Source organism: Microcaecilia unicolor, chromosome 3 (genome assembly GCF_901765095.1).
Source record: "Microcaecilia unicolor chromosome 3, aMicUni1.1, whole genome shotgun sequence".
In the NCBI taxonomy this organism is placed as follows: domain Eukaryota; kingdom Metazoa; phylum Chordata; class Amphibia; order Gymnophiona; family Siphonopidae; genus Microcaecilia; species Microcaecilia unicolor.
Window position 1 is genome coordinate 337,306,841 of NC_044033.1, and position 24,901 is coordinate 337,331,741.

Here is a 24,901-nt window from a genome sequence, read left to right on the forward strand (position 1 = left end):
TTCTTGGTGGCTGTTACTTCAGCTCGTAGAGTCAGTGAGCTTCAAGCTTTGGTAGCCCATGCTCCCTATACCAAATTCCATCATAACAGAGTAGTGCTCCGCACTCACCCTAAGTTCCTACTGAAGGTGGTGTCGGACTTGCATCTGAACCAGTCAATTGTCTTGCCAACATTTTTTCCCCATCCGCATACCCGCCCTGCTGAACATCAGTTGCACACATTGGACTGCAAGAGAGCATTGGCCTTCTATCTGGAGCGGACAAGCCCCCACAGACAGTCCGCCCAAATGTTTGTTTCTTTTGACCCCAATAGGAAGGGGGTTGCTGTCGTGAAACACACCATCTCAAATTGGCTAGCAGATTGCATTTCCTTCACTTATGCCCAAGCTGGGCTGACTCTGGAGGGTCAAGTCACAGCTCATAGTGTTCGAGCCATGGCAGCGTCAGTGGCCCACTTGAAGTCAGCCACTATTGAAGAGATTTGCAAGGCTGCGACGTGATCATCAGTCCACACATTCACATCTCATTACTGCCTCCAGCAGGATACCAGACATGACAGTCGGTTTGGGCAGTCGGTGCTGCAGAATCTGTTCAGGGGTTTAGAATCCAACTCCACCCCCCTAGGCCCTGTTTTATTCTGTTCAGGCTGCACTCTCAGTTAGTTGTTCTTCATAAGTCAATTATTGTTATGTCCTCGCCATTGCAAGGCCCAATTGACCATGTTTGTTGTTTTGAGTGAGCCTGGGTGCTAGGCATACCCCACATGTGAGAACAAGCAGCCTGCTTGTCCTTGGAGAAAGCGAAAGATACATACCTGTAGCAGGTATTCTCCGAGGACAGCAGGCTGATTATTCTCACCAACCCTCCCTCCTCCCCTTTGGAGTTGTACTTCTTCCTATAATTTTGCTATTCATTTAACTGAGCGGTCACGCACGGGCGGGAAGACAGCCACAAATGCGCAGTGGGCGTGCCCCACGCGCGGGACCTCCCGCGAGACTTTTGAAGTTTGCTAGGGAAACTCTTCCGGTTGGAGGGGGCTGCCGTGGACGTCACCCACATGTGAGAACAATCAGCCAGCTGTCCTCGGAGAATACCTGCTACAGGTATGTATCTTTCGCTTTATCCAATATCACAATTCCTCCTGTACAGCCACATAACAACTTTTTAGGGTGAATAGTGTTCACAATTATCGAAGATAGAGATAAGAGATTTCTGTTTTGGTACAGTATAAGTCATGACAAGAACAGAACATAAGAAAACCTATGGACTGCATTAGGGGCTTCTAGCTCATTTAGGCCCTCATGATCCAAAGCCCCGCGCTGTTCCGAACAGCGCTCTAAAAATAGCGCTGGAACAGCGCAGGGCTTTACTGCATAGATGGTCAAAGATAATGCATGCAAATCTAAGCAGCGCAATTATTTTTGATTATCATGTAGAAGTGCGGGCGAATTGTGCCGAGCATGCGCTCAGCACAATCCTCCCGCACTTGTTTGACAGGTCTGGGCTGTCAAAAGCCCAAACCTGTCAAACAGCCTGCCCCGAGGCCCAAACAACGGGGGCTGGAGGTCCAGTGGGTCCCCAGCCCCTCCCCAAACCCCCAGAAAACATCGTGGCCGCCGGCGGCCAAACCCTCTTCCACCCAGCGACAGGGGGGGCTGGAGGTCCGGTGGGTCCCACCCCCTCCATGTTCAGGGAGGGCTGGAGATCTGGTGGGTCCCCAGCCCCCCCCCCCCCAAACCCCCAGAAAACGTCGTGGAGGTCCGGACGATCCCACCCCCTCCATGCTCAGGGAGGGCTGGAGATCTGGTGGGTCCCCAGCCCCCCCCCCCAAACCCCCAGAAAACGTCGTGGCCGCCGGCGGCCAAACCCTCTCCCACCCTCCCACCCAGCGACGGGGGGAGGGGGGACTGGAGATCTGGTGGACCTCCAGCCCACCCCAACTCCTCCCCCCCCCCCAGCGTTCTTCTTTCAATCCCTGGTGGTTTGTGGTGACAACCCCCCTCCCGGCCCCCCTACCTTTCATTGGAGGAGGGACGCAGCCTGCCTCCCTCCTCTTCCAGTTGACTCCACCGCCACAAAATGGCGACGCCCAGCCCTGCTCATTGCATCCTGGGATGCGCTGGGCGGGGCAACAGGCCATGTAAGGAAATCGCTCCTGTAAATGGTCTGTAGCCCCGCCCATCGCATCCCAGGATGTAGTGGGCGGAGCTGGGTGCCGCCATTTTGCGACGGCAGCGTCGACTGGAAGAGGAGGGAGGCAGGCTGTATCCCTCCTCCAATGAAAGTTAGGGGGGCCAGGAGGGGGGTTGTCACCAGGGACCACCAGGGATTGAAAGGAGAATGCTGGGGGGGGGAGAAGTTGGGGTGGGCTGGAGGTCCACCGGACCTCCAGCCCCCACCCCCACCCCCGTCGCTGGGTGGGAGAGCGTTTGGCCAGAGGCAGCTACTTCACAATTTCTGGGGGTTTGGGGGGGATCTCCAGCCCTCCCTGAACATGGGGGTGGATTGTCGGGGGGACCGGAGGTCCACCGGACCTCCAGCCCCTTTCGCGTTTGCTTTGGGGGGGAAAGGGGGCCTGCCAGCATGCAACTGCATGCTGGACAGGGCTCACCATTCCTCCCTAATGATCCGCAAAATCTAACACCAGCTCGGAGCTGGCGTTGATTTTTCTGTGGCCAGCGATCCAATCTTTAGCGCGCTGGACGCTGATCATTGGGGGATGAATGCATTAAGCTCTGATTAGCATGCAGTTGCAAGCTACTTGCGCCACGGGCGTATCTGCGTGGGGCCACAGGGGCCTGGGCCCCCGCAGATTTCGCCCTGGCCCCCCTCCCCGCCGTCAACCCTCCCCTGCTGCTTACTTTTGCTGGCAGGGGTCCCAACCCCCGCCAGCCGAGGTCCGACCCGAAGTCTTCATATTTCGTCTTCCTCCGACTCTTCCGTGGCCATGCTGTAACACTGCTGATTCGTTGAATCCAGTTTGGAGTCTGATGTCACAGCACGTTGTACGCGCGTACAATGTGCTGCGACGTCAGACTCCGAACTGGATTCAACGAATCAGCAGCGTTACTTACAGCATGGCCACGGAGGAGTCGGAGGAAGACGAAATATGAAGACTGCGGGTCGGACCTCGGCTGGCGGGGGTTGGGGCCCCCCGCCAGCAAAGGTAAGTAGCGGGGGAGGGTTGACGGCGGGGGGGGGGGAGGTGGAGAGTGGCGGCGGCGGTGGGGGGGGGGAGAGGGAGGCAAAAATGTGCTCCCTCTCTCTGGCTCTGGCCCCCCCCCTACCGTCGGATTCCAGATACGCCCCTGACTTGCGATAAGAGCCCTCGAGTGCGTTGTTTCAGGCGCTCGAGGGCTCTGATCATGGGTCGGCAGCAAACTCCGGCGCTAGTATGGCGTTAACAGCATCTAGTGCCGGAGTTTGCTTTTGATCATGAGAGTCTTAGTTATGTTTAAGCAAAAGAGATCTGCATGAAATAAAATATTTATTTTTCTTTTGAGTTATAAAACCACTTGTCCCTGAAATATGCCTAAAAATAGAATAATCCATTTGTATATCTAAAATGTCAACATCTCCGTGACAGATGAGATGAAGATGTGATTCCATGTGCTCCAATTAAAGGAGAGTTTTTTTATTCCATCTTTATAACACCAGGCTTCCCAAGGCAGATTCCAACAACAATTAAGATGAACCAATCAGGAAACAGGAGTTCTATGAAATTTGGCCATCTGTATCCAACTGGATTAGGTTTAGACTATACAGATGGACCACGCATAAGCATAACCAGTCCGTTATTTCTAATAATCTTTATTTATTTATTTGTTGCATTTGTATCCCACATTTTCCCACCTCTTTGCAGGCTCAATGTGGCTTATAATACGTCATGAGTAGTGGAAATGCATGAGAAAGTATACATTTTGCAAGTGTTGTCAATTGCTATTGTTTTGGTGAACTAAAACGGCGGCATGCTCAGTGTAGTACAGGCAAGCTCCACCTACTGGCTTTAGTGGTCTACATAGGAAGAACCCGTGTCCTGTTTTATTCAACCTCCGAGAAAAACAGATCCTGCTAAGTCCCGCCCCCTGTGACGTGACGTTACCTTCCTGCGGAGAGGAACCAGTACGGAGGCTCGCCCCTTTTAAGGTGGACGAGATTGTGCGCAAATGGCAGGGTCAGGGAGAATAATCAATAATCTCTAGCGCTAAATACAATCAACAGAGAAAACAAAAAAAGATTCGTTGAATAGATGTAAAATGTCCGTATCTAAACGACTGCCCCCCCAAAAATGAACTTTTAAAAGCTTTCTGATCAAATCCAGGAAGATCCTGAGGATCCCGCGTTATCCGTTTTTTACCTTTTGCTGGTTCGGGCAAAGGGTAAAAAACTGATAAAACGGGATCCTCGAGATCTTCCCGGATTCGATCAAAAAACTTTTAAAAGTTCATTTTTTTTTGCCAGTCGTTTAGATACGGACATTTTACATCTATTCACCAAATTTTTTTTGTTTTCTCTGTTGATTGTATTTAGCGCTGGACATTATGGATTATTCTCCCTGACCCTCCCATTTGTGCACAATCTCGTCCACCTTAAAAGGGGCGAGCCGACCCTCCCATTTGTGCACAATCTCGTCCACCTTAAAAGGAGCGAGCCCCCGTACTGCCGTAAATTTGATTGGTTCCTCTCCAGAGTTTTTACCTTTTGCCGGTTCGGGAGGGTCAGGGAGAATAATCAATAATGTCCAGCGCTAAATACAATCAACAGAGAAAACAAAAACAAAATTCGGCGAATAGATGTAAAATGTCCGTATCTAAACGATGGCAAAAAAAATGAACTTTTAAAAGTTTTCTGATCGAATCCGGGAAGATCCCGAGAATCCCGCGTTATCCGTTTTTTACCTTTTGCCGGTTCTTCGTATAAAAGTATATGAAGATTTCCACTGAATAAATATGCAGGAAAGTAAAGGTTAAATTATTTGAATATATATACAAAGAACCTCCATAATACCTGCACTAGATACAGACATTTTACAGCTGCTTTGTTCAACATATTTTCTGTTTAAGCTGCAACTTTTAAATGCCTTACAAGGTGGAGGAGAAAAGACAAAATTGAATATCACAAAAACAACTTCAAAAATTATTGTAGCTAGTAGAAACATGAATTATAAATTCTGTAGTTTGTGATAATTTTTATTCAGTGTTCTATACCATACAGATGTCAGATTTCAGTGAGAATATTCGTTTTCCTGATCGGTTCATCTTAACTGATTGTAATATGCCTTGTGAAGCCTGATGTTTATGAAGACGCTGGAACATATCGATAAGTGACGCCCCCTGGCCACGCCCCCTGTGATGCAACGTTATCATCATCTGGAGAGGAACCAATCACATTTGCCCCCTGGCCACGCCCCCTGTGACGTAACGTTATCGTCCTCTGGAGAGGAACCAATCACATTTACGGCAGTACGGGGGCTTGCCCCTTTTAAGATGGACGAGATTGTGTGCAAATGGGAGGGTCAGGGAGAATAATCATTAATGTCCAGAGTTAAAAACAATCAACAGAGAAAACAAAACAAAATTAGGAGGATAGATGTAAAATGTTGATATGTATACGACTACCAAAAGAAAAATGACGTTTTGAAATGTTGACGATCGAATCCGGGAAGATCCCGAGGATCCCGCTGTATCCGGTTTTTACACCGTCCCCCATTTTAGGGTGAGAGAGGCTCTGATTTGTGGTGGGAATTGTACTACATGAGAAAGCCTATAAGGGTGTCAGGAAAAAGTGTGTAAGGATTTTAAGTGTGACACAGGGGAAGGACTGAGAAGTGAAGTTGATATTTGGAAAAAGAAGCCATTAAGCTGTGTCTGTGGGAAAGGTGTGTTGTTGGTGAGAGTTCTGAGTTCAGTACAGGGTTTGGAATCAGACTGCAGATTAAAGAAAATCCAGCACTGTTTTTGTATGAGTATGCTGTATTCTCCAGATTGATCTGATAGCTGTGCAGGGAAATGTTATGTTTATATGTGAAGTATGTGAGATGCAATGTTGAATCACCATTTGAATATGGAATGGGTTACTGTGTGAGATCTCTGAATGCAGTGTGAAGCCTGCTGGATTTTAGAACAGGGAATCAACAGTGAGAAATAGGTTTTGTAGTGAGAAAACCTTTAACTTATTTTATTTCAATTAGAAAGTTTGGCCACAGTATTGAGAACTGATTAATAGTCACCAGAGCCTGGACAAACAGGGAGTTTTAAGGTTTTACTTCCCTGATTATTTTCTTTATAAGTGAGGTTTAGGGAGAAGAGATGGGTGAATTATCCTCTGCCGGATTTCCAGCTGAGCTCCAACGCAAGAAAGACCTCACCTAAATCAATTCAAACACAGCTAAGTGACATATGCAAAGGGTTATTGAAGGACATATAAGTTTTTTTGGTTTACAACATTTTAAGGGAAAACTAAAGAACAGAACAACATCAAATATAAAAAATCCATGTTTTCCGGACTTGCTTAAGTGTTCTGGGTTCACCATAATACCCATAAAGATTCAAATTCTGACATCAATAGCAAGGAAAGAGTATAACAACAAATATCTGATTTTGATTAAAAAGACAATTTAAATATTTATCTGAAAAGGTTCTTTTATGCCTTTTTAGGTGATTTTGTTGAAAGAAACAGACCAAGTTAAGGGTATACATGTAAAACTACATTTGAATGTTGAATATGTTATTGCAGTTCTATTAAGCCTCACACTAATTGTGAATTTGAGTTTATTTGAATGAAAATTTGTTTGCATTTGTATTCAATAAAGAAAAAGATAATTTGTAAATCTGAAGGTGCGGTTCTTCCAGTTCAGGAACAAATCCTAAATTTAGCTTCTTTTCCTCCTTTATTCTTTGAGAGTAAAGGACAAGGTTAGTTTATTTGTTCTACTCCCTCGGCTGTGAGTGTGTGTTCCCTGGATATTCGCCACGACTACAACCATCAGGTATCTGGGAGCACATCACTACAGTCCAGCCGAGAGGGGTGGTAACACAAGCACCTCCGGTACCAGAACAGACGGTCACAGCAGCCTTTTCAGGATCCCTGGAAGAATGGCATTGAGGCGCTTGTCAAGAGTGACAAGAAAAGCTGTGGCATCGGTACAGGAGTCAAGGCTAGAATCTGCTGAGGAGGAGGAGGCGGTACCGGGCTGTCCGGAGACCGGCGCATCGATACCTCTTGTATAGAGGGTGAGCGGTCCTCCCGGCGTCGACACCGCCGCCACCGACCTCAGTACCACTGTTGACGCCAAAGTACCAGGCAAAGCTCCAAACAGGCGTTCCCGTTGAGCTTGTCTCGACACTTGTGTCCGCTTTTTAAGGCTAAGACACAACTTACATGCGTCTGGGCGATGGTTGGGCCCAAGGCACTGGATACACCACACATGAGGGTCGGTGCCTGAGGTTGCCCGGTTGCACCGAGTGCACTTCTTGAAGGTACTGGCGAGTCTCGATGTCATTGATGGAAAAATAGCGGCGGCGAAATCAAAATTCGCGATGGTGCCAAGGGAAGGGCACAAAAAAGGGAGAAAACACATACGGGCGGCCAAGGAAATTTGAGGACAAAAACCAAAGAAACTAATGGAAAACCTCTTTTTTTTTTTTTTTAGAAAAACTAAACAGCTCGTGCACGACGAAGAAGAAAAAACCAGCAAAAAACTGACTAAAAACGAAGGCTCTTCTTTTCTGGGGCACAGAACCGCCGTAAACAGCCACTCTTGACTGCGGAAAAAAGAAGACTGAAGCGGGACTCTCGCGCGAAGGGCTGGAAGATGGCCTCGCATGCGTGGTGCGTGCACCAGCGCGCTCGAAGGCTTTAGCAACCTTTGTTGCTAGAAAGATTTTCCGGACCTGGGGCTGCCGTGGACATCACCCATATGTGAGAACTAGCAGCCTGCTTGTCCTCGGAGAAATGATTCTACATGTGCCCAAAACACTCATCTACACTACCGCAGGCCATTTTTCAGCGCGCCTTTGTAAAATGGCCCCTACATGAAAATTCAGCACTGGCTGGTTAAGTTAATAGCCGGTAAAGATAGAACTGCTATTTATGCTGTCTGATTTACCTGCTAAATTTAGCCAGCCAGTGCTTGGATATTCATGGATAGCAGGCTATATCATGCAATATAGCTGGTTAGCTGCTATGCGCTAAGGGGGGATTCTATATATGGTGCCTGAAAATCCACGTGAAAATCATATCCACCTAAATGTGTTCTATAAGATTTAGGCACGGTATAGAGGATACACTTAGTTGATATCCTAGTGCCTAAAACTATGTGCATCCATTTACACCAACGAAAGTGTGGTATAAATCACTGCGTGTAGATTTACGTGGACTGGACCATATTCTATAACTTGCTATAAATCCCAGGGTAAGCAGTTGCTTCCCCTTGTCTGTCTCAGTAGCAGACTATGTTTAAGTTATCACTCATTTGTCCCCTCATTCCTGTTTGATTTTATGTATCCTTTTTTGTAAATATTTTATTTTGATTATCAGAAAACAATTTTAGTTCCCGTTATAAATATATTATATGTTATATGAAAAAAAGGTTTAAAGATTTATCTAAAGTTCCATAAAAAGCTGTTATATGGGTGTCCTGTCTTTTCATCTCAATGCCTATGGCTACTCTATCTGATAGGAATGCTTTAAGCTTACCACACAGGTTTCAAGAGCACTGTGAAGAGCTGAAGAGAGAGCTAATGAGGGTTGTCATCATGTCCTGTCACATGTATATGTCACCTGCAAGACTAGCTATGGGGTTGTCTTATGGAAGATATATCTAAGTACTGTACTGCTAAAGGCTATTTTCTCTTGGGGGGGGGGGGGGGGGAAACTAATCCTGTTCTTGATTATCATAAACATTAAAAAGAAATGAACGGTGCTGGAGAATATAGATACATGATAAGACTGATCCACACATCAAGCAGAAGATCTGCACTATGAAATCTGACATTCTCATATTAAAAGAAACCAACAGTAAGAATATCAGGAATAGTTGAACCAGGAAGAAAAAGGTACAAATCCCAGAGTTTCCTGTTGACCAAGGGAGGGAAGTTTTACTAAAATCCATGAAGTTCCCATGTGTTTGAACCATTTGTATATAGCATATAGGGAATGAAAATTACAATGCAGTAGTTAATGGTGTGCTAGCTCACTGAAAGCAGTGGCGTACCAAGGGCGGGGCAGTGGGGGCGGTCCACCCTGGGTGCACGCTGCTGGAGGGGTGCAGAGAGCAGCCGCGCGCCTGTCGGCTCCGCTGGTTCCCTGCTTCCTCTGCCGCGGAACAGGTTACTTCCTGTTTCGGGGCAGAGGGAGCAGGGAGCCGACAGCCACACGGCTGCTCCTAGCAGCTAAGAATGCACCCGGAAGGGGTGTCATTGCACCGGGGGGGGGGGGGGGGGGGGTGTTGTGCTGCATCCTGGGGGGACGGACGCTGCTGCACCCAGGTAGCAGCTGACCTAGAATCGCCACTGACTGAAAGTAGGCAGGAAGAGTGACAGAAACCAGACAAAACAGTTTGATCACATTTACTAAGTCTATGTATTCCTATTATGATCTGATTTTGTACTTCCCACCACTAAAAAATGCCAATCAGAGAAAAAAGTGCCCAGCCCAATTTACCTTTTTTGATTAAAATTCAAGTGAACAGTTCTGGGTTCTCACGTTGATGCCTATAACTGTCCAATCTGACATCAAGTTTCAGAGCTCAATATGCAGGTTTCAGGATCGCAGTGAAGAGCAAGCGAAGGAGTGATGATACAATGTCTCTGAGCAGGCCTTCCTACATAGGGTTACCACATTTTGTCCTCTGAAAAAAAGGACACATGTCACGCCCCCTACCCCACCTCCTGCTTTGCCCACACCACGCCCCTGCCCCACCCACACCATGTCCCTTTTGGATCCTCGCCCCGCCATTTCTCGCTGTCACCCTGCCCCCTGTCACATATTCCTCTCCCCCCGGTCACATATTCCCCTCCCCTGCCCCCCTGTCACCTCCCCTCCACCTTGTCACATATTCCCCTCCCCTCCCCTTACTTACTATCTACTGCCCTGGTGGTCTAGTGTCCTCTTCGGGGCAGGAAAGAGCCCCCTCTTTCCTGCCCGGAGCGCTGCCTTGCCCTGCATCCTTCTCGGTCTCAGCTCAGGATTCAAAATGGCTGCCGAGAGTTGAAGTCTTGCGAGGCCGCTTCAACTCTCGGTGACCATTTTGAATCCCGAGCCGAGACTGTGAAGGATGCAGGGCAAGGACTGGCAGTGCTCCAAGTAGGAAAGAGGGGGCTCTTTCCTGCCCGAAAGAGGTCACTAGACCACCAGGGCAGATAGTAAGTAAGAGGAGGGGAGACCCATGACGCCTCTTGCCTACCCGTCCGTTTGTCCAGAAATCCGGACAAATAGGCGGGTGGGCAAAACCCGCCGGACGCCCCTGACATGTCCTCAAAAAGAGGACATGTCTGGGGAAATCCGGACATATGGTAACCCTATTCCTACAGCATATGATAGAATGAGGAAGAGGTTATGAAGCCTTTATAGGCCTCCAGCAATCACATCTAAGAAAATATGCCTTCATACAAGACTACAGATTCAGTGCAGTTCAGCCAATGTTAAAAGGCAGATAACAATACAGTCCAACACATACACGAACAAAAGTCCAGCTTGAAATATGACAAATGATGCAGCCAGCCCACTGCCCTGTATCCCCTCTATCACTTGTTTAATATTACAGTAATCCTGGGAGACTCAGGGCCTATACCTACACACCCTTTTCCCCACAATTGTAAGGCAGTTTCTACACTAGAATCTTCTTTTAGGCATTTTAAAACTGCATCATGGCTTTTTCAGCTTGACACTACCCTGTATTATTTGTTTGCTGGGATGAATGTTTGACTTCCCTACTTTTAAACTGTAGTTCCTTTTATTTATATTTTAGTGTGTACATCACTTCCCCCTACTTGTTAGTTAAAGCGGTATAGCACGTCTCAAATAAATAAATAAATTAACTAATTACAGTATACTAGCGTAAGTCTGTTTACATGTCTAAATATAGGCATGGTCCCTTCTGCTAGCTCAATGACTGGAATGGAGGAGTAGCCTAAGCAACCTGGGTTCAATTCCCACTGCAGCTCCTTGTGACCTTGGGCTTATCTTCGGAAAAACGCGATTTGAAAGTGCAAAACCCTTACGCGAAAAACTACACTGGCTCCCAATCAAAGAATGCATTGCTTTCAAAATCTGCTCTCTGGTCCACAAAATTATCTACGGTGAAGCCCTGGGACACATGACAGACCTGATCGACCTTCGAACCAGAAACACATCCGAATCTACACGGACGTACTTAAATCTGCACTATCCAAGCTGCAAAGGACTCAAATACAAATCAACCTATGCATCCAATTTCTCCTACATAAGCACACAACTGTGGAACGCATTACCAAAAGCCTTGAAAACCACGTTCGACCACCTACACTTCCGGAAAAAACTAAAAACTTACCTGTTTACAAAAGCATACCCAACTAATCCATCATAAATGCCTGATCTCTGCAACACAGCAAACCTAAAGTACGAAATGGACATAACACAACCCAGGCCTCCTTCTTCTCCTCTTTTCCTGATATCACCGAAGAGGAAACCGCCCATCTCCTCTCCTCCTCAAAATCCACCACCTGTTCCTCAGACCCCATCCCCACCAACCTACTTAACACCATCGCTCCTACTATCACCCCCACCATCTGTCATATCCTCAACCTCTCTCTCTCCACTGCAACTGTCCCGGACACCTTCAAGCATGCTGTGGTCACACCACTCCTCAAAAAACCATCTCTTGACCCCACCTGTTCCTCCAACTACTGCCCCATTTCCCTCCTACCTTTCCTCTCCAAGATACTTAAACGCGCCGTTCACAGCCGCTGCATTGATTTTCTCTCCTCTCATACCATCTTCGATCCGTTTCAATCCAGCTTTCGCCCCCTACACTCGACAGAAAGGGCACTATCTAAAGTCTGCAATGACCTGTTCCTCACCAAATCCCAAGGTCACTACTCCATCCTCATCCTCCTTGACCTATCCGCTGCTTTTGACACTGTCAATCACAACCTACTTCTTGACACACTGTCCTCCTTTGGGTTCCAGGGCTCTGTCCTCTCCTGGTTCTCCTCTTATCTCTCCCATCGTACCTTTAGAGTACACTCTCATGGTTCATCCTCCTCCCCTATCCCGCTCTCTGTTGGAGTTCCTCAGGGATCTGTCCTTGGGCCCCTTCTTTTTTCAATCTACACCTATTCCTTTGGCTCCCTGATCTCATCTCATGGTTTCCACTATCATCTTTATGCTGACGACACCCAGCTTTATCTCTCCACACCAGACATCACTGCGGAAACCCAGGCCAAAGTATCGGCCTGCTTATCCGACATTGCTGCCTGGATGTCCAACCGCCACCTGAAACTGAACATGGCCAAGACTGAACTTATTGTTTTCCCACCCAAACCCACTTCTCCTCTCCCTTCACTCTCTATCTCAGTTGATAACACCCTCATCATCCCCGTCTCATCTGCCCGCAACCTCGGTGTCATCTTCGACTCCTCCCTCTCCTTCTCTGCGCATATCCAGCAGATAGCCAAGACCTGTCGCTTCTTCCTCTACAACATTAGCAAAATTCGCCCCTTCCTCTCTGAGCACACCACCCGAACTCTCATCCACTCTCTCATTACCTCTCGCCTTGACTACTGCAACCTACTCCTCACCGGCCTCCCACTTAGCCACCTATCCCCCCTTCAGTCCATCCAGAACTCTGCCGCACGTCTTATCTTCCGCCTTGACCGATATACTCATATCACCCCTCTCCTCAAGTCACTTTACTGGCTTCCGATCAGATACCGCATACAGTTCAAGCTTCTCCTACTAACCTACAAATGCACTCGATCTGCAGCCCCTCCTTACCTCTCTACCCTCATCTCCCCTTACGTCCCTACCCGTAACCTCCGCTCTCAAGACAAATCCCTCCTTTCAGTACCCTTCTCCACCACCGCCAACTCTAGGCTCCGCCCTTTCTGCCTCGCCTCACCCCATGCTTGGAACAAACTCCCTGAGCCCATACGCCAGGCCCCCTCCCTACCCATCTTCAAATCATTGCTCAAAGCCCACCTCTTCAATGTCGCTTTCGGCACCTAATCACAACACCTCTACTCAGGAATTCTAGACTACCCCAACTTGACATTTCGTCCTTTAGATTGTAAGCTCTTCTGAGCAGGGACCATCCTTATTCGTTAATTTGTACAGCGCTGCGTAACCCTAGTAGTGCTCTAGAATTGTTAAGTAGTAGTAGTAGTAATAGTATAAAGCATTTAGTCAGCTAAGCGCTAATATTCAGTGTAAGATAGCCGGTTATCTCCGTTGAATATTAGCACATAGCAGGTATCCAGCCACATCACACGATATAGCTGCTATCCATGAATATTCAAGCACTGGCTGGCTAAGTTTAGCGGGCAAATCGGACCACCTAAGTAGCAGTCCTATTTTTGGCCACTGTAAACTAAACTGGCCAGCGTGGAATATTAACTTGGCCAGCCAAAAAAACATGGATATTCCATGCTGGTCACTGGAAATGGGCTGGCATTGAATATCCAGGCCAGCTTGATTTTTTTTAACCTAATAACAGATATTGCACCCTTACAATTTATAGCATAAAGAGGCAACTTTCAAATAAAACCTTAGCCGGCTCCATTTCTTTTGGATAACCTGTCATCCTATCACCTGGGTCACTTTTTTTTATGTTCCATTTTTTCTGTTTTGAAATATACAATACTATACTGTACAAACTAAAGCTAAAGACTGGAGGAAGAGAGGTCTATGGGAAGGAGGACTTCTGGAGACTGAGCTATGGAAACTTGAGATACGGGAGAATTGTTGAGTATAGCTAATGTCCAGTCTATGTAGAGGAGGAAAGCTTGGCAGGAAGTGACATCATACAGCATTCTGGTTAGAGCAGAGGTGTACAATCCTGGTCCCTAAGATTTTTTTTATTTTAGATTATTTTATTTATTATTTATTTCAATTTAATTAAATGCCTTAAATCAAAACAATTATCAAGTATGGCACATGAAAATAACAATGTAAAAAGAAAGCATTATTCACATTAAAAAAAAAAAAAAAAAACCAACCATCCTAAACCTAATAAAAAGTAATCGGAAATTCTCCTAATATCCTCCTGGACTGGCCACCTCCCTTTCCCAACAGTTTTATCAACCACTTTAAGTTTGAAATAACCATCTGTTGACCTGTTTATGAAAATTCAAATATTTCTTCCCTCAACATATGGTAAAATGTGGTAAAAGCAGTTAGCTCAGCAGGGTTTAAATAAGGTTTGATAATTTCCTGAAAGAAAAATCCATAAGCCATTATTAAGATGGACTTCCAAATATCCACTGCTTATTTCTAGGATAAGCAGAATAAAATCTGTTTTTTACTCTTTTGGGATCTTGCTAAGAACTTATAACCTAGATTGGCCACTTTAGGAATAGGATACTGGTCTTGATGGATCTTTGGTCTGACCCAGTATGACAATTCTTATGTTCTTATGTTTTTACCAGAAGATAATTGTTGAAATGAATGTACAATAGCAGCTTATTAATTTATATGTCAACAGCTAATGACACTTACCTCTGAATTCTACGAATAAAGGCCACCAAAAATTGTGTGCTCTTAATGTGCATGGTAACTGATACCGCACCGCCACGTTAAAGGGTTTTGTGGTATTTTTGCAATTAATGCACTGTAAACAATGAGTTACGTATTTGTTTGCGTTAGGGGACAATTGATGAGTGGAGAATGGCCATGAAAGGCATTTTTGCAATTAGCACAGTGCAAATAAGATGCTAAGTGGCTCTGTGCAAATTTAACATGGCCCCTGTAACGCCCCCAATATATGTCACCCTAAGAAGCAGTAAATGCAGATTTTACTGGAATTTAGTAGAAAGGCCCCTTAATATATAGGAGGAAATATTTTTTTCACTCAACAAATAGTTAAATGAAAATTTGTTGCCAGAGGATGTAGTAACAGCGCTTAGTGTAACTGGATTTAAAAAAAAGGTTTGGACAAGTTCCTGGAGGAAGCTATTGAGATTAAGATGGACATGGAGAAGCCACTGCTTGCCCTGGGATTGGTAGCACAGAATCTTGCTACTATTTGGGATTCTGTCAGGTACTTGTGACCTGGATTGGCCACTGTTGGAAGCAGGATACTGGGCTAGATGTGAAACTGAGTATGACCTCGGCCAGAGATCTACTTTCTAGGAAAAGAACATATAATTGGACATGGAGTTATTTAACATTCTAGCTACTTGTTGGACATCATTTGCACAAATATTAATGATTCAAGTTTTTTGTTAGGTATTTCCTGCTGTTCCTTTCAGGTCTCAGCAGAATAATGTAGCACTTAGGGAAAAAGATACAGCTCAGAAGTCCAGCACTGGAGGCCAGAATAGCAAATATCTCCACTGCCACCATGTATTTGCCCTTGGTGCTCAGATATGTTGGGATGAAGGAGACCCAGACGCTGCAGAACACCAGCATGCTGAAGGTGATGTACTTGGCTTCATTGAAACTGTAAGGTAGATTTCTTGCTAGGAAAGCTACTATGAAACTGATACCAGCCAGAAATCCTAGATATCCCAGAACACAGTAAAATGCAACTATTGACCCTTCATTACATTCAATTAATATTGTTCCAACTTCTGATTTCATATTCAGATATGGGAACGGGGGAGCAGTGAATAACCAGACAAGACACAGAACAGTTTGAATAAGGGAACAGGAAAGGACTATAGAGTTTGAGACCCTGGAACCCATCCATTTCTGAAGCTTGCTTCCTGGTTTGGTGGCTTGGAAGGCCATCACCACAGTGAAGGTTTTTGCCAATACAGAAGAGAGGGAAATGGAGAAAATGATCCCAAAGACAGTCTGTCTGAGAATACAGGTCACCTTTTCAGGACGGCCAATGAATATCAAGGAACAGAGGAAGCAGAGCATGAGGGAGATGAGAAGAATGTAACTAAGGTCTCGGTTGTTGGCTTTCACTATAGGAGTGTCTTGGTAATGAATAAAGATTCCCAAAATAGAAGCAGTGATGAGAAAGAAGAAAATGCTGATCAAAGTCAAAGTTATCCCCAAAGACTCTTCATTGGATAGGAAAGTTATCACTTTTGGGATGCAGGCGTCTCTCTTCTGGTTGGGCCATTGGTCCTCCAGGCATCTTGTACAGGTATCCATTTCTGAGAATGAAAAATATTATCTCACAAATAGCATCATTTACAAAACAGTTAATGAACACTTTTCTCTTATAATTCATTTTGAAACATGTATTTAATATTTAACAGGCTATGCCAAATACTAAACAAGTAATGTACAAAGAGCTTAAAATGCAAATCAAATCATATATTATGTTAGATGTGCTTGCACCTGAAATGTAAGCTTTTTATGGATTCCGTATCTCTCACAAAATAGAGGTGTGATTAGGTTTGCAGGTAGCGTTCAGTTCATAGTCATGGATTATACATTAGGCTGTACCACTAGAACATGTGAAAACCCATTTTAAACAGAACAATGAGATTGCAACTTTGATGTCCAGGTTGGGACTTGCTCAATTCCAGCAGCGTTTTTGTTTTTTTTGTTTTTTACAAAAGGCTCTGCCAAATGTGGAGGCTTTTGGAAAATACCTATATGCATACGCAGGAGTGCATGCATATTTGCTGGCCAAAATGAGCATTTTTAAAAAAAAATGTGTGCATGTCTTTGAGCTGTTGTAAAACTCAACAGAGAAATGTCCCCATGTGTAGGTGCATGTGTATATATATATGTACATATTGTATAGTGTGTTTCTCCAGATGTAACTAGTGTAGGGTTACCATATGGCTCCAGAAAAAGGAGGACACATTGATACAGTCCGGGTTCTGCTTCCATTGAAAGCAATGGAAGTAAAACCCAGACTGGCTCAATCTGTCCTCCTTTTTCTGGAGCCATATGATAACCCTAAAATAGTGGCTCTCTAAATTCACCATTTACACGTGTCTGTAATCTATTCATGCAAATACCACTTTTTTATATGTGGAGATGTTTCTACAACAACCCTTGAATTGTATCTCTTCACAATTTTCCCAATTGTTAATTATTTATTTAGAAATTTCTATTCCGCCTACAACTAAGCAAATCACATGATTACATACATAATAAAATCACAAAAACAGAAAATACTCTTAACAAGTCCTTAACAAGGGAATCAACCCCATGTCTTTACAAACACGTGTGTTTTCAAATCCTTGCAGAATAGTTCCATACTTCTGCACAGTCTTAAAAAAACAGGTAAATTGTTACAAACCTATGGACCAGCACTTGAGAATGCCGCTTCTTGAGTGGAGGCATATTTCACAGTACTCATAGAAACATGATGACAGATAAGGGCCAACTGGCCCATCCAGTCTGTCCTTCCTCAGTAACCACTAACTCCTCCTTTTCCTAAGGGATCCTATGTGCCTGCCCCGTGCTTTCTTAAATTCTGACATAGTCCTTGTCTCTACGACCTCCACCGGGTGGCCATTCCATGCATCCACTACCCTTTCCATGAAAGAATATTATCCTAGATTCCTCCTAAGCCTATTTCCTCTTAAGTTCATCCTATATCCTCCCATTCCAGAGTTTTCCTTCATTTGAAAAAGGCTCACCTCCTGTACATTAATGCCACTGAGGTATTTTTTCTGAAAAGAAAGAACAAAATTGTTCATATGAGTTGTGCTGCAGTTAGATCTGATGATCCCCAAATAAAATAATAAATACATTGTGCAGTCTATTGCAGTTACATGGTATCTGATATAAAGTTTTTGATGTTTGGGACACTGAATGAAGTTGTATAATTGGCAGTCCCCACATTGGTCATTTTGGTGGGTTTCAATTTGAATGCTTCTTGAGAGGAGGCATATTTCACAGTACTCATAGAAACATGATGACAGATAAGGGCCAAATGTCCCATCCAGTCTGTCCTTCCTCAGTAACCACTAACTCCACCTTTTCCTAAGGGATCCTATGTGCCTGCCTCCAGAAGCGTAGCCAGGTGGGGCACAGGGGGAGCGGTCGCTCCCCTAAACAGCTGTTTAAAAAAGTGGCGCCTATGCGCCTCAACTCAATATTTTTTTTCTGCTCCCTCCCGAGTCTTGTTTAATCTTCTTTTCCTACCTCTTCTTCTGCCCACGCTCTCCCGTCCGCGAGGTCACTTTTACTTCCCGAAGCGTTCTCCCTCCAGCACCGGCGATTATCAGTGAGCCTGCCAGTGTCGGGGCTTCTGCTTCTCCTCCTCAGGCGCATCCCGCCCACTCTAAGCAACTTCCTGTTTTGCGCAGAGGTGGGACGCGCGCCTGAGGAGGAGAAGCAGAAGCCCCGACACTGGCAGGCTCACTGATAATCGCCGGTGCCGGAGGGAGAACGCTTCGGGAAGTAAAAAGTGACCACAGACGGGAGAGACGGGCAGAAGAGAGGGTGAAGCCAATCGGAAGATGGCAGAGGGGACAGGAGCTGGATGGGAGGGTCAGAGTGAGAAAGGGAAGGGACACGTGCTGGTTGGAAGGAGGAAGAGAGGGGCTGGATGGGATCTTGAAAGAAAGAGTCAGAAAGAAGGGGAGGAGAAAGATCTGGAAGAGACAGTTACTGAATGGAGAGTGGGAAGGGACAGGTGCTGGTTGGAAGGAGGAATAGAGGGGACAAATACTAGAAGGAATGGTCAGAGAGAAGGGGCAGGTGCTGGAAGGAAGAGTCAGTGAGATGGGTTAGAAAGGGGACAGATGGTGAAAGGAAAGTGGAAGAGAAGGGGTAGACTCTGGAAAATAGGGAGAGAGAAGGGAGAAAGGGGACAGACATTGGATGGAAGGGGAACGAGTATAGGCTGTAAAAAGTAGAGGAGGCACACACTAGGTGGAAGAGGGTTAGGGGCAGACACTAGATGGAAGGGGGGAGAGAGGGGCATCCTATTATTTCACAGGTTTTTTTTTTTTGCTAACTCTCCCCCCTTTTCCAGCACCTCTTTCCTCCCTACTGTACAGCACCCTCTTTCTATTTTCACTCCTCTGCCCAGTATATTCTCTCTTGTTTTCTCTCACCCCCCTCCAACATCTCTCCCTAACACTCCATCCAGCTGGATGGAAGGGGATAGGCCTCTAAAGGGGTTGAGTGAGGGCAATTGCTGGCTTGGTTGGAAGAGGGAGGGAATATTGGAGGATGCTAGACATGAGGTGAGTAGGAAGACGGGGGAGATGCTGGACAAGGGGGAATAAAAAAACAGAGGGGGGTACTGGACATTATTCAGGGATGAGGACCAAGAAGGGGTATGCTGGACAAGGGAGGAGTAGGGATATAGGGGAGATGCTGATATGGAAAGGAGAGAAGGACAAGGAGGAATGCTGCATACAAGGGGGGAGTAAGGTGTCAGGGAGAGATGCTGGATGGAAGTGAGGGAAAGAGGACATCCTGGATGGAGGGGGGTAAGAGAAAACAAAAGAGAATATATTGGTCAGAGGAGTGAAAATAGAAAAAGGGTGCTATACAGAAGAGAGGAAAGAGACAGTGATGGAAGAGAGGGGATAGCAAAAACAAACAAACTATGAAATAATAGGATGAAGAATAGGAGGGCTGGAGTAAGGGAGATAAAAACTGTAGGCAGATGTGGTTAAAAATAAAAAGGAAGATTGAAGACTGAGTAGTAAAAATGAATGAAGACTAAGAGGCAGAAAATGAAATGAAGGAAAGCTGAAAGGAAAAGATCAATTCAGAGGTGGATATAGGAGAGAAAGTGAAAAAGGCAGGAAGGGAGAGAAGTGGCAGATGAACTGGAGATCATGTGAAGAAAGTTAGGAAAAGCCAGAAACTGGAGACTGAGACAAACATGATGGGAAAAAGAAAACAAAATGACCAAACAACAAAGGTAGAAAGAAAAAATTTATTTTTAATTCACTGAATGGAAAATGTCAGTTTTACAGTAAGTTTACACTGCTTTCTTTATATTTTGCAGAGTGCTGTTTTGATTTCTCTTTCTCTAGTGTTGCAGTGTGGCTTCTTGTACATGAGATGAAATTGGTAACCAACGCAGCGATTGAATCACTGGCGACACATGTTTAGACCGAGATATTCCGGCCAACAACCTGGCTGTAGCATTCTGGATAGTCTGCAATGCCTGCATCCTACATTTCTTCATTCCCAGATACAGCGCATTGCAGAAATCTATCTGAGAAATTACCAGACTCTGGACCTAAAATCACAACTAGATAACGTAGGCTTCAATCTGATCAACTAGTGGAAGAGAAAGAAAGCAGACTTCACTATACTTAAAATCTGATCTTTCATAGACAACTGAGAATCCAAAATAACACCTAATGCACACATACCATCTCTCACAGGCAAGTCAACCTTACCCACCCGCACAGAGTGGCACTGAAGTAACTCTTCATCTTTTTTAAAAATCATCAGTTCAGACGTACTTACATTTAAAGCTACTCTATTACTTTTCTTCCAGTCCCCTACTGTGGTCATACATAACTTCAATTTACCTCTCAACCAATACAGTCCCCCTTGTAATTGAAAGTGAACTGAACATCATCCACATATATCCTATGTTCTGCTTGTAAATCTTTAAACACCTTACCCAATGAGGCCATATAGAAGTTAAACAACATACCTTGTGAAGCTGTGCCATCACTAAAAACCTGCACAGAATGGCCTTTCAAAAATGATGCAAACCAACTCCATTCCATCACCCATCCCAATCCTTTTCAACTTCTCAAGTAACAAATCAACATCTACAGTACGGAATGCTAATGAAACATCAAGTGAGACCAGACAAAAAGTCAGACCCTTGTCAATTCCCTGTATCTTCACATCCACTAATGACAACAACAATGTTTCAGCACCATGCCCTGTCCTGAAACCATATTGATGATCATCCAGACACCTCACATCATCAACAAAATCAATTGCTGTAAAACCACCTTTTCTATCACTTTCAAAACAGTAGGAACTACTGAAATCGGCCTATAATTATCTAAAGCCGAGCCATCCAAGGAACTGTTTTTTTTAAAGAGCAGCTTCACAGTTGAAATCTTACAGCTTGGAGAAGAGATGGCTGAGGGGAGATATAATAGAGGTCTATAAAATAATGAGTGGAGTGGAACAGATAGATGTGAATCACTTGTTTACTCTTTCCAAATATACTAGGACTAGGGGCATGCAAAGAAGCTACTAAGTAGTAAATTTAAAACAAATTGGAGAAAATATTTCTTTACTGAATATGTAATTAAACTCTGGAATTTCTTGCCAGAGAATGTGTTAAAAGCAGTTAGCTTTGCAGGGTTTAAAAAAGGTTTGGATAATTTCCTAAAAGAAAAGTCCATAAGCCATTATTAAGATGGACTTGGGAAAATCCACTGCTTACTTCTAGGATACAAAATATCAAAAAATATACACAGAATGTATAAATGCAAATATAATAGTCTTAAGGGCTGTTAGACTAAAGTGAGGAAGAGTCTCATATATAATACACGATGATATTTATTTCACTCAACAGGTGAATCAATTGCATGTGTTCATGTCTTAATCATTGACTCAGCCTCCACCTTCTAGGATAAGCAGCATAAAATCTTTTACCTGGATTGGCCACTGTTCAAAACAGGATACTGGGGTTTATTGACCTTCGGTCTATCCCAGTATGGCAACACTTATGTACTTATGTTCTTACACTACATGAGTCTAATGATTTACTAACAAAGTCAAAACAGGAACTGCAATAGAAGCCAAACCTCTAATCCAATTTGCTGTTGTACATTCAGAATGGAGGGAGGCGCCAAAGTTTATGCACTTGATAAGTGCGTAAATATTTTAAGAACATAAAAGTAGCCATACTGGGTCAGACCAATGGTCCATCTAGCTCAGTATCCTGTTTTCCAAACAGTGGTCAAGCAAGGTCACAAGTACCTGGCAGAAGCCCAAATCAAGGCAACACTCCATACTACAAATTCCAGGGCAAGCAGTTGCTTCCCATTTCTCTCTCAATAGCAGACTATAGACTTTTCCTCCAGGAATTTGTCCAAACCTTTTTTAAACCTTGGAGAAAAGGAGAAACAGGGGTGACATGATACAGACGTTCAAATATTTGAAAGGTATTAATCTGCAAGCAAACCTTTACCAGAAATGAGAAGGCGGTAGAACTAGAGGACATGAATTGAGGTTGAAGGCGGCAGACTCAGGAGTAATGTCAGGAAATATTTTTTCACAGAAAGGTGGTGGATACATGGAATGCCCTCCTGCGGGAGGTGATGGAGATGAAATCGGTAATGGAATTCAAACATGCATGGGATAAACACAAGGAAGCCTGATTAGAAGGAACGGATCCAAGGAATCTTAGTGGAGATTGGGTGGCAACGCCAGTAATTGGGAAGCAAAACCAGAGCTGGGCAGACTTCTAGTCTGTGCCCTGAGAATGGCAAGGACAAATCAAATATAAAGTATCACATACCATGTAAAATGAGTTTATCTTGTTGGGCAGACTGCATGGACCATACAGGTCTTTATTTGCCGTCATTTACTAGATTAAAATGCAGCATCCAGGTAGGTCCCCCCAGGCCTACCTGTATCCTGGTGGTCCAGCAGTGGTCATTGGTGGCAGGAACACTGATATGAAATAGCAGTAGCTGGATAACTGCCCAGACTGGACCACCTTGGTACTAATGCAGACTGGCAAGGCACCGTCTGTAGGATTTTGAGTGGCACTATCCAGTTATGACCCAGTCAACCTCTCCTACTCCTCCCATAGTGTATATAATACATATAAATATATGTACTAACTTTATCTGCATGTTCTGATCTAATCTAACAGTTTATATACCGCATAATCCAAAGAGGTCCTTGACAGCACTGAACATCTGTAATTTTTATAGCCACAGTAGCCAGCATTTGAAAAAAATAATCACTGACTGATAGTGACTAACTATAACGGTATCATTCACTCACCAGTGTGGTTGGAGACCTCTCCCTCTGGACAGGGAATACAGTCATAGCAGCAGACAGCCTGTCCTTCCCTGGTTAATTTCCTAAACCCAGGAGGGCAACTTAGGCTGCATTTGGACTGTGGAGGTGTCTGAGGATTGAGAAAAAAAATCCGAATAACTTGAGATAACTCTGGATTATGTCTTGTCAAATGCAATGTTACTTTTTCTGTCTAAACATGAGTCAGTTCTGTCCATTTAGTTTTTTGAGCTCATTACTAAGCTATACAGTAGAACAGAGTAAGGAAGTTTTCCAAACCTGATCCTGGAGGCACCCAATGGGTGACGGTAAAAGCTCCCTCCCAAAATGGCCGCACAGCAAGTGGTTCACTTCCCATATGGTCATTTATTTAAGAAAAGAGAAACCCGCCTTTTACTCGCTGCGGTAAAAGGGGGCCTCAGCGTGCATCAAAAACATGCGCCGCCAGTGCAATCCCCCTTTTCCTGCAGCTTAGAAAAAAGACCCCTAAGTGATCCAGCGTTAATTCAGCTGTTATTTCATTACCGCGTGTCACCTAGAAGATGCTAACAGTATAATGTTTCCATGTCCATACCATGCATTCTCCAAGAAAAATTCACTAATGCACATGCTAATGCCTTAATACCATCATGTGGTAGCCCTTTTAACATAAATTAAGGGCTTAACACCTTTTAGTACACATATCTCTAAATCCCATTGCATAAAATGAGACCTGTGCTAAAATAGCACGAGTTGAAATAAAATAATCCATTTTAATGGGAGCCCACTTTGATAATTTCCCTCCTAAGGTTTTTAGGTGCCTAAATTTAGTTGAATTTGTACCTGAAGAGTGGGTTCCTAAGGGATCCTTTTACTAAGCTGCAGTAAAAGGAGGCTTGCGCTACTGTCAGCATGTTTTTGATGCGCACTGAAGCCTGGCTATGCAGTAAATGAACCACTTACCATGTGGCCATTTCGGGGGGGGGGGGAGGGGGCACTTACCACCATCCACTGAGGTAGACCAGGCAACGTGCAGTGCTGCCCAACTACTGCAGGGTAAGCACCAACACTACAAAAATAGACAATATTTTTGTAGTACCAGAAATAGCGCACGCTGGGGGCGGTAGTTACGGATTGGCACGCGCCAACCCTTTAGTAAAAGGGCCCCTAAGTTTGGCTACAATTAAGCACCTAACATGGGGGCCTAAATTTGAGTATTGTTTTTTTTTTTTAATATTGGCTTTTTTATTGTTATACTAGTAAAAAAGGCCCGTTTCTGACACAAATGAAACGGGCGCTAGCAAGGTTTTCCTCGGAGTGTGTATGTTTGGGAGAGTGACTGTGAGAGTGACTGTGAGAGTCAGAGTGAAAGTGTGAGTGTGTGAGAGAGAGAGTGTGTTTGTGAGAGAGTGTGTGTGTGAGAATGAGAGTGTGTGCAAGTGTGTATGTGAGACACAGTGTGATAGAGAGTGTGTGTGTGTGTGCCCATCCATGCTCCTCTGTCCCCTGCCCCCTCCATTCATCCCTATCCAGCATTTTCCCTCTCTGCCTGAGGCCTGCCCTGCAATCCATATCCATCCATGCCCATCTGTCCCCTCCATTCATCCCTATCCAGCAATTCCCCTCTCCATGAGTCCTGCCCTTCCAATCCATGCCCATCCATGCTCATCTGTCACCTGGCCCCTCCATTTTTCCCTATCCAGCATTTCCCCTCTCTGCCTGAGGCCTGCTCTGCAATCCATATCCATCCATGCCCATCTGTCCCCTCCATTCATCCCTTTCCAGCAATTCCCCTCTCCCTGAGTCCTGCCCTTCCAATCCATGCCCATCCATGCT

The 24,901-nt window shown here is 44.8% G+C and overlaps 1 protein-coding gene across 1 annotated transcript in view; it reads right to left on the reverse strand.

Annotated features, from left to right (window-relative positions):
• Window positions 1–15,397: 15,397 nt before the first annotated feature.
• Window positions 15,398–24,901, reverse strand: part of LOC115464740 (vomeronasal type-2 receptor 26-like) — an 80,856-nt gene continuing 71,352 nt past the window's right edge. Inside the window, exons 6-7 of the mRNA XM_030195095.1 lie at window positions 23,072–23,198; window positions 15,398–16,302 (exon numbers count right to left, since the gene is read on the reverse strand). Coding sequence (XP_030050955.1) covers window positions 15,398–16,302; window positions 23,072–23,198 — 1,032 coding nt within the window. The remainder of the gene's footprint in view (window positions 16,303–23,071; window positions 23,199–24,901) is intronic.